At 59.7% G+C, this 12,691-nt stretch overlaps 1 protein-coding gene across 1 annotated transcript; it reads left to right on the top strand.

The window, feature by feature from the left end:
- Positions 1 to 629: 629 nt before the first annotated feature.
- LOC144274173 (killer cell lectin-like receptor subfamily B member 1) lies at positions 630 to 9,442 on the top strand. Its single transcript, XM_077832808.1, has 7 exons — positions 630 to 714; positions 1,495 to 1,584; positions 5,333 to 5,551; positions 6,456 to 6,610; positions 7,185 to 7,297; positions 7,925 to 8,053; positions 9,173 to 9,442. The coding sequence occupies exons 1-6, from the start codon at positions 630 to 632 to the stop codon at positions 8,046 to 8,048; spliced, it is 786 nt and encodes a 261-aa protein (XP_077688934.1). The 3' UTR covers positions 8,049 to 8,053; positions 9,173 to 9,442.
- Positions 9,443 to 12,691: the final 3,249 nt, after the last annotated feature.

The following is a 12,691-nucleotide window of genomic DNA, read 5'->3' as shown; positions in this document are numbered from 1 at the left end:
GTCCCACTGATCGACCCCCCCAGGCCAGGATCGGGCCCAGCATGTGTGAGAGCGAGTCGATTTCCACAGTGCTCGACCCCAGCCCGGGATCGGGCCCAGCGAGTGCCTGAAAACTCGTTATAGCCAGAGGAAAACAGCTCAGAGGGCCGGGGTGAGACCGATCCCCTCTCTGGGCCTGCAGTTCCCCGCTGTGCCCCAGGTGGCAGCCAGCCGTCGGGAAGGGGAGAGCACGGGGTGTGCGGCTCTGGTGTGACAATTTGCCGGGGATCCCAGCACCAAACGCCCGCCCCCCCGCTGGGCCAAGATACCTCCCTGCGTCACCAAGCAGGGGGGTGAAATGACCAGGGCCAGAATAGCCCATAGACAGGCTCTGCCCCTCACCCTGGTGTCAGGGCAGCTGATCCCATTCAGGGAGTGGAGGACGGGGGGCATCCGGGGCTGGCTGGGAGCTTTTGCATGACAGAGCCAACGTCTGCCACAGCAGAGAGAGGAAATTCAGGCCAGAGCCTCTGACCGTGGCCCCATCAACCATTAGTCTGCAGCCCAGCGGCTCAGCTTCCTGTGCGATCTCACAGCCCAGCCCCCCACCCCCTGCCCGCGCCTTCATTGTCTCCTCTCACTCGGACACGATGGAGGACGAGGAGGGCTACACGGCATTGAACCTGCGGCCCAAGCCAGGTTGCTCGGGCGGCCCGTCCCCAGCCAGGAACCAAGGTACGATTTCAACCCCATCCTCCCACCTACGGGCTTCATGTCCTGGCAGCAGGGTCAGAGTCGGGGCTGGGACCCCAGAGATAGGCCAGGGGATGGTAGAGTCTGGCCATGGGGTTATATCATGGGGTGGGACAGAGGTAAAGAGCTTGGGGGATGCACAAAGTGACAGAGCGAGAGTGGGAACGAGACTGGGGAGCTTTTCCCTCTGGAAGCCAAGAAGGTGGGTCAAATGGGGGAAACTGAGATAAAGATCAGGGGAAAAATCTTTCCCAAGGACACACCCACTAGACCCCATTCCCCTCCCTGAGCTGGGAATAAAGCCCAGGCGTCCTGGCCTCCAGCCCCCTATGCTTTAACCCATTAACCCTCGCTCCCTTTCAAGAGTTGGGGCTAGAACCCAGGAGTCCTGGCTCCCAGCCCCACTGTTCCAACCTACTCGACCTCGTTTCCTGCCCATATCTGGTAATAGAAACCAGGGTTTCAGGTGGGGTTTGCAGAGCTTCCCAAACAGTGGTTCTTGCGATTGATGGAGCAGAGTCCTGCTCTCAGAGCAATTGGTGCAGGCTCTCTGCAAACTCAGGCAGTGTTGCTGTATCAATAACACTTGGGGGGGTCACATTTTCAATCTTTTCTCCCCAACCGTGAGGGCGGAAAACTGCCTTTCTTTTTTAAATGAAAGCTGAGACCCTGGTACAATCACCTGACTCCTGGAGCTGGGGCCTGAGGCCAGGATCTAGAGTGGCCTTAATTCAGCCCGGCTCTGCTTGTGTTTCCTTACAGGTTCCCGTCAGTGTCCTGGCTGGCTTCAGGTCGCTCTAGGGGCTGGGAATCTCATTCTGGCAGTGGCTCTGCTCTTGCTGGCGGTTTGTGGTGAGTCACCAAGGGCTGTAGCTTTATCTGTCCGGGTGCGTCAGTCGGCAGCGTGGATGAGACACTGGGGGAGGGGCGGCCAGTGACATTGAGAGGCAGCACATTTAAAACTGATACTCAGTCACAATGAGCCTGTGGAACTCACTGCCACAGGATCTCACTGGGGCCGTGAGCTTACCAGGGCTCAGTGAAGGATCAGGACACATATATGAGGAACGAGACCAGCCAGAGGGCTAGGAAGTACCCAAGTGCTTTGTCAGGGGCTATAAACCCTCCTGCTTCAGGGCATCAATGAGCCTCTAAGTGATGGGCAGGAAGGGTCGAAGTTGGGGGACCAGTTATCATTGTCCATTAGGGGCTGTCTTGCTCCTTGCTCAGAAATAGCTGGGGCTATCCAGCCTTGGAGGTGGGCTCCCGGGTTAGATGGGCCCCAGGTCTGATTCAGTCTGGCCATCCCCATGCAGCCTGTTTTGGGGGTCGTTTTGAGGGTGAGAATGGGTGGAAACACGATCTGGGTTTGCAAAGAAGCCCAAGGGATTTAGGCACCTAATTCCCAATGATTTTCAATCCCAGACACTTTTTCAGACCGTGTCCCTTTGGGGTTTCTCCCAAGCCCATGGGAGGCAGTGGCAATGGGGCTGAATGAGCTTTGGGGCAGCCCCTCTGTCTCTGCAGGACTCTCCTGGCGCTTTTACCCAGCAACTCCCGTACCATTGACCAGTCGCCCCCACTCCCACCGACGCTGCTTTGCAGTTTCTCACTTGGTGTCCGAGAAGGGACAGACCCCGGCAGCCCCGGGGAGCGACGGAGCCGGGCGCAGAGATACAGCGACACCCCCTGGGAGCGCAGACCCCAGCCCAGCAGAATGCAGCGCCCGCCTGCAGCGTTTCCGATCCCAGCTGTGCCCCCCGGCCTGACCCGGCCCAGACCTGGGTTCTAGCCCCACATCTGCCGGGTGACCTTGCACAAGGCACTTTGCCTTTGTGTTCCTATTCCCTCCCCGGCCGATGATTTGCCTTGTCCATTTACGGGGAGATTTTCAGGAGCCCTTTAGGAATTTAAGAGCACCACCTTCACGCTGACGTGAAATACCCTCCCTGTGTGACTCTGGGCAAGTGCTCTGGGCCTCAGTTTCCCCATCTATAAAATGGAGATTGTGCCTCCTTCGTCTAAGTAGATTGCAAGTTCTGTGAGGCAGGGACGGTCTCTCCCTGTGTGTCTGGGCAATGCCTGGCACCACGGGGGCCTGATCTCAGCTGGGGCCGGGACTGTCTCTCTCTGTGTCTGGGCACAGCTGGGCCTCTCGGCTCCACAGTCATAGATATAATACCAGTAAGAGAAGGCTGGTCCGAGGGGCTACGGCCTAGAATGTGTCTGTGCTGGGCTGTAAGGAGCCAGCTGGGCTCTGGGCAGAAGATGCCGTTTGCTGCCCTGTCCCTGTTTGTAACCTTGTTTATTTGGGCGGGCGGAGCGACATTGGTGGTTTCTCTTTGTGGTACAGGAGAGGAAGTAAAATGAGGACAGGAGCTGTTTCCACACTAGACTGGGCAGTGAGGGGGCGATTCAACTTCAAAGGTCATCTAAGTCAATGGAAAGTTTTATTAACATTGCACTAGTAACCCAGCTGAGATCACGGCCACATTGTCCTGGGTGGTGCACAGACCCACAGCGAGAGACAGTCCCTGCCCTAGCTGAGATCAGGGCCCCGTTGTGCCGGGCGCTGCACGGAGCCACAGGGAGAGACAGTCCCTGCCCCAGCTGAGATCAGGGCCCCGTTGTGCCGGGCGCTGCACAGACCCACAGCGAGAGACAGTCCCTGCCCTAGCTGAGATCAGGGCCCCGTTGTGCCGGGCGCTGCACAGACCCACAGCGAGAGACAGTCCCTGCCCCAGCTGAGATCAGGGCCCCATTGTGCCGGGCGCTGCACGGAGCCACAGGGAGAGACAGTCCCTGCCCTAGCTGAGATCAGGGCCCCGTTGTGCCGTGCGCTGCACAGACCCACAGGGAGAGACAGTCCCTTCCCCAGCTGAGATCAGGGCCCCGTTGTGCCAGGCGCTGCACGGAGCTACAGGGAGAGACAGTCCCTTCCCCAGCTGAGATCAGGGCCCCGTTGTGCCAGGCGCTGCAGGGAGCCACAGGGAGAGACAGTCCCTGCCCTAGCTGAGATCAGGGCCCCGTTGTGCCGGGCGCTGCACGGAGCCACAGGGAGAGACAGTCCCTTCCCCAGCTGAGATCAGGGCCCCGTTGTGCCAGGCGCTGCACGGAGCCACAGGGAGAGACAGTCCCTGCCCTAGCTGAGATCAGGGCCCCGTTGTGCCGGGCGCTGCACGGAGCCACAGGGAGAGACAGTCCCTTCCCCAGCTGAGATCAGGGCCCCGTTGTGCCGGGCGCTGCACGGAGCCACAGGGAGAGACAGTCCCTGCCCTAGCTGAGATCAGGGCCCCGTTGTGCCGGGCGCTGCACAGACCCACAGCGAGAGACAGTCCCTGCCCCAGCTGAGATCAGGGCCCCGTTGTGCCGGGCGCTGCACAGACCCACAGGGAGAGACAGTCCCTGCCCCTCCAAGAGCTCAGAATCTCAGTAGACAAGACAGTCAAAGCAAATGAGCTGAATTTACTTGGCCAAGGTCATACGGCAGAGCTAAGTCTGAATCCCGGTTTCCTCCTCACGCTGCCTTTCCATTGATCACGCTGGGCACTCGACTGTACCACCGGCTGGGGAGTTGTAAAGGGATTGTTGTAATTTCAAATTTTGAAACATTTCCACTTGCTTCAAAATCTGGGGGCAGGGGGAAATGATCCTAGTGGACCCCCAGCTTTTCATCAGCCGTGGGCGTTTCCATACAACTGTCCCCACACGTAATCATGAGGAAATGTAGCTGGTGGATGCAATGGAGAAGGGGCGTCCCCAAAATGTGGCTGGGAATGTTTCCCCCTGAAGGTCGTGTTCCCATCGCCAGGCTGACGTGTCAGACAGAGCTGGCTGTTCACTGCAGGATGGTGGGACGGGGCAGGAGCTCCCAGGCATCCCGAGAGGAAGGCTGGCCACTGGTTTTGGTGCTAATCTGGGACTCAGGAGCTCTGGGACCTGTTCCTGGTTCTGCCACTGATTCCCCGTGTGACCCTGGGCTGGTCCCTTAAGGCTGGAATTCCACAGGGGTTTAGGTACCTAACACTGCAGCTAGGTGCCTAAAAATGACCCACTAGCTGCCTAACGCCTATTGAAGTCAATGGGAATTAGGTTCCTAAAGCCCAAGTTCTCAAATGTATTTAGGTGCCCAACAGCCAAGGGAGTTAGGTGCTTAAATCCTGTTGAGGATCTGGGCCTAGGTTCTTCTGAAAACCCCACTCGGGGCCTCTCTGCAGCTTTAAGTGCCTAAACCCCTTGAATAGCAGGAGTTAACAGCCCTGTGCCCTGCCTCACAGGGTGGGGTTGGGAGGCGAAATGTAGCAAAGACTCTGAGGTGTTCTGATACTGCTTTGATGGGGGCTGGATAACTCAGATGCAAAGATGAGCTGGGTTTTCAAAGAGGCCCAAGGGATTTAGGCACCCAACTCCCACTGATTTTCTATCCCAAGCCACTCTTTTGGACCGTGGCCCTTTGGGGCTGTTCTGAAGCCCATGGGAGTCGATGAAGGTGGGGCTGGCTGGGCTTTGGGCCAGGCCCTGTGTCTCAGCCAGTGCTTTTCCCCAGCAACTCCCCATCACATTGACCCGCCACCTCACTCCCACCGACGCTGCTTTGCAGTTTCTCACTTGATGTCCGAGAAGGGATGGACCCCGGCAGCCCCTGGGAGCGACGGAGCCGGGAGCAGAGATACAGCGACACCCCCTGGGAGCGATGGAGCCGGGAGCAGAGATACAGCGACACCCCCTGGGAGTGCAGACCCCAGCACGGCAGAATGCAGCGCCCGCCTGGAGCGTTTCCGATCCCAGCTGTGCCCCCCGGCCCAGCCCGGCCCAGCAGGTAACCCCAGCTCGTGTGTCTCTGAGCCGCCCTCCGCCCCGGGCACGGCCAGTGCAAACCCAGCGGCCGTCCCAGCCCGTGGGGATCCTGCAGGGCAGGGACACGCCGCCCCCTGCTGGCTGCACCGATCTAGCCACCAGCCCCGCTGGGTGCCAGGCGAGGGATGGACCTGCCTCAGCTGGGACTGGGTGAGGGGGCTCTGCTGAGACTGGGGGGGAGGGAGGGAGAGCGACATCTAGTGGCCATTCCCGGTACTGCTCAAGGGGGGGGTCTTAAAATAATCTAATACCAGGATGGACAAATGCTTGCAGAGCAGGGACAGATCCCAGCAGAGACGGTCTCATGGACTCACCCCCTCCCATTGCCAGCCATCCCTGGGATCCCACCTTCTCTCCTGTGCTCCCCAATTACCACCTCCCCTCCCATATCCTGTTAGATTTCCACTAACCAGCCCCCACCGCATCTTCAGTTGTCCTAAGCCCCTTCTAGGCCACTCTGGCAGAATAATGTAGCCTTAAAATGGATGCAAATAGCCCCATGAGGTCTCCTCTGCCCTGGAGACCTCCCTGCCTAGGGTGGGGCTGGAGTAAGAGCCCCTCACACACTCTGTTCCCAACCCCCAAAGTAGGGAGCAGATTGGCATGGGTGGCTAGAGTGCAGTGCACTATGGGTATTCTCTGCTCCCCAGGGCCCATATGGGAGCAATGGATAAGGCAGAGCAGCCCCGAGGCTGCTCTAACTGACTCCAGGAGCCAGGCAGGGCCCGGCCTAACCCCAGATTTCAGGGAGCACAAAGGGGACTCAAGCCCATTTTATCCCCATCCCAGCCCCAGTCACAGGAAGGGAGTAGCCGGGAATGAGGCCCAGAGGGCTCAGAGCTTTAATGAATCCTGTCTCTCTGCAGGGGGCTCCGGGTGCAAACTCTGCCCCACGGACTGGCAGCTGCACAGGGACAAGTGCTACTGGGTCGGCAGTGGAAGTAAAACGTGGAGTGAGAGCCGCTCCGACTGCTCAGCGAGGGGCTCCCAGCTGCTGGTGATCCAGGACAAGGAGGAGCTGGTAAAGGGGACGGGTAACATCCTGCGGGAGCTGCCCCTGCAGGCCTGGGCCCTGGGTAGAGAGTCCGAGGACTCGTATATGCTACATGGTAGATCTAGGATTGTCAATGCTGCCTAAAGGACTTGGACACCCCATTCCCATGAATTGTTAATATCAGGGTGTCCAAATCCCCTAGGCAGCTACGACAAATCTCAGCCTAAATCACCAGCCCTGAGATCAGGGACACACAATGGTGGATTAAAGCTACCGGTACCCTCCCTCTTCTGGGATGTGCCCAACACAACTCAGCTGGAGAGAGGGGCTGAGTGTGTGTGTGAGAGAGAGAGAGAGAGAGTTATGAGGCTTGAGGGCTACAGAGAGAGGGGGTAGGTGTGGGGCTGGGTGGACAGAAGAGTCTACATGGGGAATACTTGGCGAGATGGACAGGTATGCGTGGGGATGGATAGGTGTGTACAGGGATAGGTGGACAGCCAGACAGTAGTTCTGGGGCTAAAGTTGTTGAGAACTTGGATTTGCAAGAAAAGAGCCGAGAGCAGGTTCTGGTCCCCAGCTCCCTGTCCCACACTCCCTGCAGGTGTCCCTCCAGGCCCTGACACGAGGCACGTATCAGTTCTGGGTCGGACTGTCCCGCCCCTCCCCGGAGAAGGCCTGGACCTGGCTGGACGGCTCCCCGCCGGATCAGACCCTGTGAGTGATTCCTTGAGTCAAACCCTTTCCCTCCCCTCCGTGGGCAGCAGGGGCCGGGGACAGAGATGGGGGGAGGGGATGTTTGGGGGAAGGTCAGGACTTTGGGGAAGTCATTTTCAGAGTAAGGTGACGACAAAGACCCTTCTATTCCCCCCCCCCCCCCATCCCCAGAGGAGGTGAAGCTGGAGCCCTGGGGCGGGGGGACGTCTCCCAGAGTCGGGGTGTAGAGGGAGAAGAGCAAAGGGGCCAGGCCAGAGCCCTGGGGATGCCCCAGACAATGGGGCAGTGGGGAGGGGGAGACACAGAGCCGCCAGAGAGGCAGAAGGGGACCAGGAGGGGGCAGCGTCGGCCCAGCCCAGTGGGGAGGGGACGCGGAGCAGGGGAGGGAGATGGACAGGGTCTAGCCCAGCAGGGAGGAGGAGGCTGGAGCAGGTCCCTGGGCTCTGGGCAGGGAGAGGCCGTTCGAGACCCTGGCCAGGGCCCTGACAGTGGGGAGAGGGGGCAGCCCCCAGGGCAGAGCTGGAGGAGACGACGGCTGCGGATCCCGTTGGAACAGGGAAGAGCCGCTACCGACTGCGTGTGATGGATCCACACGCGCTGACAGGGGCCCTCTCCTCTGTCCCGCAGGCTCCCGGTGTCAGGCCCGGCTGAGGGGAACAGCTGTGGGTCGGTGAAAGGGAATCGGATTGGTTCTGACACCTGCAGCTCTGCATTGCACTGGATTTGCCAGCGAGACGCCGTCCCGCTCTGAGCAGGGTACGGGGGAGACCTCAGAGCGCGGCACCGTTATCCCCGTGTCACACGAGGGGAAACCACGCGGCAGACACTGACCTGCCCAAATTACACCGAGAATTGGTGGCAAAGTGGGAAATGGAACCCAGGAGTCCTGGCTCCCAGCCCCTCCCCCTCGCCCAGCGCTGGGAATGGAACCCAGGAGTCCTGGCTCCCAGCCCCGCCCCCTCGCCCAGCACTGGGAATAGAACCCAGGAGTCCTGGCTCCCAGCCCCTCCCCCTCGCCCAGCGCTGGGAATGGAACCCAGGAGTCCTGGCTCCCAGCCCCTTCCCCTCGCCCAGCGCTGGGAATGGAACCCAGGAGTCCTGGCTCCCAGCCCCTCCCCCTCGCCCAGCCCTGGGAATAGAACCCAGGAGTCCTGGCTCCCAGGCCCTCCCCCTCGCCCAGCACTGGGAATGGAACCCAGGAGTCCTGGCTCCCAGCCCCTCCCCCTCGCCCAGCCCTGGGAATAGAACCCAGGAGTCCTGGCTCCCAGTCCCTCCCCCTCGCCCAGCGCTGGGAATAGAACCCAGGAGTCCTGGCTCCCAGCCCCTCCCCCCCACCCAGCGCTGGGAATAGAACCCAGGAGTCCTGGCTCCCAGCCCCTCCCCCTCGGCCAGCGCTGGGAATAAAACCCAGGAGTCCTGGCTCCCAGCCCCTCCCCCTCGCCCAGCGCTGGGAATGGAACCCAGGAGTCCTGGCTCCCAGCCCCTCCCCCTCGCCCAGCGCTGGGAATGGAACCCAGGAGTCCTGGCTCCCAGCCCCTCCCCCTCGCCCAGCGCTGGGAATGGAACCCAGGAGTCCTGGCTCCCAGCCCCTCCCCCTCGCCCAGCGCTGGGAATAGAACCCAGGAGTCCTGGCTCCCAGCCCCTCCCCCTCGCCCAGCGCTGGATGGCAGGGCTTGGGCTGCGGGTATCTGCGGGTACGTGACCTGGGGCAATTTATCCCTCACCCCCCCTGGACTGGGAGAGAAGAGTCTGCCCCAGGTCACGTAAATCAGCCCCGATTCAGTGTCCAGTGGAGCAGAAGTGATTGACCCCAGCTGGGGATCTGGGCTTTCCCCTGGATTTCACCCGATTCATTTCCTTTCACCTCTCTGCCAGGTTCCGCTCTCCGCTCTCTTCCCCGGCGCACCCACTGCTCCCGTCCAGCCTGTGACCTGACGCACCTCTGCCCATCCTGCCCTAACGGATCGTTAACTCCTGTCACTAACGATGGGGTCTCAGCTTCAGAGGTTTCTGTGTGGATGTGCTGTCCACTTGCTACCTCCTAAGAGCACCTTTAAGTAGATCAGTGCCCCCAACCCCGATCCCAAATGGAAGCTTTCCCTGTGCATTATTTGACGCTCTCCGGGGTCACTGTCTCTGTCAGAGGAGCCGGGTTGGGGTGCTCCGTGGCAGTGAGTGGGGCACTACGGGGACGGCTGGGGGCTAACGAACGCCCTGTTACCCCGTGGCCCGGCAGCCCAGGAGGAGATGGCCTGGCAAAGCTGGAGGGCAGGGCGGCTGGCTAGGCTGAGAGCTGACCTTCCAAACAGACCCAAGTGTCTTTAGGAGCCGCCCCCGAGACAACTGGGCTTGTGAGTGCAACAGGACAGAGCTTGTCCAGTCCGCGGAAGAGACAAGGCTGGCGAGCGCTGGCCCGTTCAGGGTTTGGTCCTGGGGCTGGACGAAGGCAACATGCTGAAGGTGCTGTCACACGAGGGAGACGGTGTGGCCTCCAACCAGAGCCCCAGCATCTACCCTGCAGTTAAACCACTCCTTCGCTCGAGCCCGGGTTAGGTGGCATGAGCCAGGCGCAGGTGTCCAACTGCCGTGTAAACATCGCCCTTGTGCTTCACTTTCCCCATCTGCGAAATGGGGATATTGATATTGACCTTCCTGCATGAAGCACTTTGAGATCTACAGATGCAAAGCTCGAGATCAGAGCTAGGGCTCATCATGATCATGGGGACATTAAAGGTTTCTGTTAAACCGTGCAAAAGCTGGGTGTGTTTATTGTTGACGGGTCACAGAGCAGACAGAACCCTGGATCTGACTTTAGACAAGTCACTTGCCCACTCTGTGCCTCAGTTTCCTCTCCCACCCTTTTTTCTGTCCTGTCTGTTCAGATGGTGAAGGGACTACAATATAGTCCTGATCTCAGCTGGGGCAGGGACTGTCTCTCGCTGTGTGTCTGGGCAACGCCCGGCACAATGGGGCCCTGATCTCAGTTGGAGCCTCTAACCACTGGTGTCATACTTGATGCTTAGCATGGTGGTGTGGGTTAGTGTGTAACTGTTGCAGTTTGTCTATCAGGAATTGTTCCTGGGGATTGTGCATGGCCAGAAAGAGAACAGCCCCGCTGTTTGATATCACACACACACAGTCTCTCTCTCTCTCCACTGTGCTCATGACAGACACATTCCTTCCCAGGGCAGAGACGTCAGGCTGAGCCCTGCCCTTTCTAGGCAGAGTCCAGGGAAAAGCCCTTCCCCAAGTGAGTGGCGAGCCCTTCCCCTAGAGAACATCACCCCTTGGCAGGCAGAGGGAAAGATGAAGAGGATCGGGCAGAAAAAGGAGAGAGAGAGAGACACACACACTGTCCTCAGTTCATCAATCCTTGGTGGGAGGGGCGCTCACAGCCCTGTTGGCAGGATGCAGCTGCTGCCTCAGTTTCCCTGCTGCGGTGGGAGGAGCCATTCACATGAGGTTTACAAAAGAAGTTTCCCTCCCGGGAGCTGGTTTACTCTAGATATCATTCTATCGATAGCTCTCTATATTTTATAATATTAGTATAAAAATGATAATAATGTACACACGTGTTTATACACACACACGTGTGAACCTGTCCATGCGTCCTTGTGCCAGGCTGCAGGGTTCACACCGGCCCCTTTGCACCATGGCTACAGGGTCCACAGCACCTCCCGATGGCCCCAGCTGGTCCATTGGCCTCTAGCCAGAGCCACGGCCAGGCTCCTGCCCTGGGCCCCTGACAGGAGGGACACAGCAGGCTGGGCTGCTCCCCTTCTCATTTCCAAGCCAGAAGATCCCTTCTCTGTGCCCGAGACCAGTGTTTTTCAAAGTGTGGCTTGCAACCCACTGAGTCAGGCGCTGGGTGGCTCTGGTCAGAGCGTCCGGCCTCAGGGGCTCGCAGCTGCTGCAGAGGTCGGCTCAGGCAGGCAGGGGCTGGTCACAGACGGTGATGGCCGCCCCCCGTATATCCACCCTAATGCAGCTGCAGCCGCCCTGATGCCAGGGTGAGGGGCAGAGCCTGTCTATGGGCTATTCTGGCCCTGGTCATTTCACCCCTTGCTTGGTGACGCAGGGAGGTATCATGGCCCCCCCGACCAGCTGGGGGGCGTTTGGCGCTGGGATCCCCGGCAAATGGTCACCCCAGAGCCGCACCCCCCGTGCTCTCCCCTTCCCGACGGCTGGCTGCCAGCTGGGAACTGCAGGCCCAGAGAGGGGCTCCGTCTCACCCCAGTGCTCTGAGCTGTTTTTCTCTGGTAATAACGAGTTTTCAGGCACTCGCTGGGCCCGATCCTGGGCTGGGGGTTGGGGGGTCGATCCCTCTGGAAATCCGCACGCTGGGTCCGATCATAGGCTGGGCTCGATCTTTGGGACTGATTCTGAGCGGCACCTGCTGAGGCTCTGACCCTGTCCATAGAGCTCAGATTTTTGACACTGCGCCCCTCACCCTGGTGTCAGGCCAGCTGATCCCATTCAGGGAGTGGAGGACGGGGGGCATCCGGGGCTGGCTGGGAGCTTTTGTGTGACAGAGCCAACGTCTGCCAGAGCAGAGAGAGGAAATTCAGGCCGGAGCCTCTGACCGTGGCCCCATCAACCATTAGTCTGCAGCCCAGTGGCTCAGCTTCCTGTGCGATCTCACAGCCCAGCCCCCCACCCCCTGCCAGCACCTTCGCCGCCTCCTCTCACTCGGACACGATGGAGGACGAGGAGGGCTACACGGCCTTGAACCTGCGGCCCAAGTCGGGCGGCTCGGGGGGCCCCTCCCCAGCTGGGACCAAGGTAGCGATTTCAGCCCCCTCCTCCCACCTACGGGCCCCATGTCCTGGCAGCAGGGTCAGAGCCGGGGCTGGGACCCCAGAGACGGGCCAGGGGCCGGCAGAGTCTGGCCATGGGGTTATATCACAGGGTGGGATAGCGCCGCTGTGTCTGGGCAGCGAGGGGGCGACTCAACTTGAAAGGGCATCTAAGTCAATGGAAAGTTTTATTAACATTGCCCTAGTAACCCCCCCTGAGATCTGGGCCCCTTTGTCCTGGGCGCTGCCCAGACACACAGTGACGGTCCCTGCCCCAGCTGAGATCGGGCCCCCTTGTGATTAAGGGCCAAGTAATTGATCTCACCTCCCACCCCCCGAAAAACTGTCAGTGAAATTTCTGTCAGTCTCAAAATTGAGTTTTCCCCTTCCAGTGGCTTTTGAAATTTCAAAATTGAGTTTTCCCCTTCCACTGGCTTTTATTAGCTCTGGATTTAAGATGTGCAGCCAAATGCCTATTGTAGTTTTTGTTGATTACTGTTGGAGATCCCCTCAACAAGGGGGCAGAAAAGAACTGCCCCTGTCCTGGTCTTGCCCTCCCCCACCTGTGAGTGAAATGAACAAGGATGCCAGAAATGGC

This window comes from Eretmochelys imbricata, chromosome 14 (assembly GCF_965152235.1).
Source record: "Eretmochelys imbricata isolate rEreImb1 chromosome 14, rEreImb1.hap1, whole genome shotgun sequence".
NCBI lineage: Eukaryota > Metazoa > Chordata > Testudines > Cheloniidae > Eretmochelys > Eretmochelys imbricata.
This window is presented reverse-complemented; position numbering and strand designations above follow the sequence as displayed.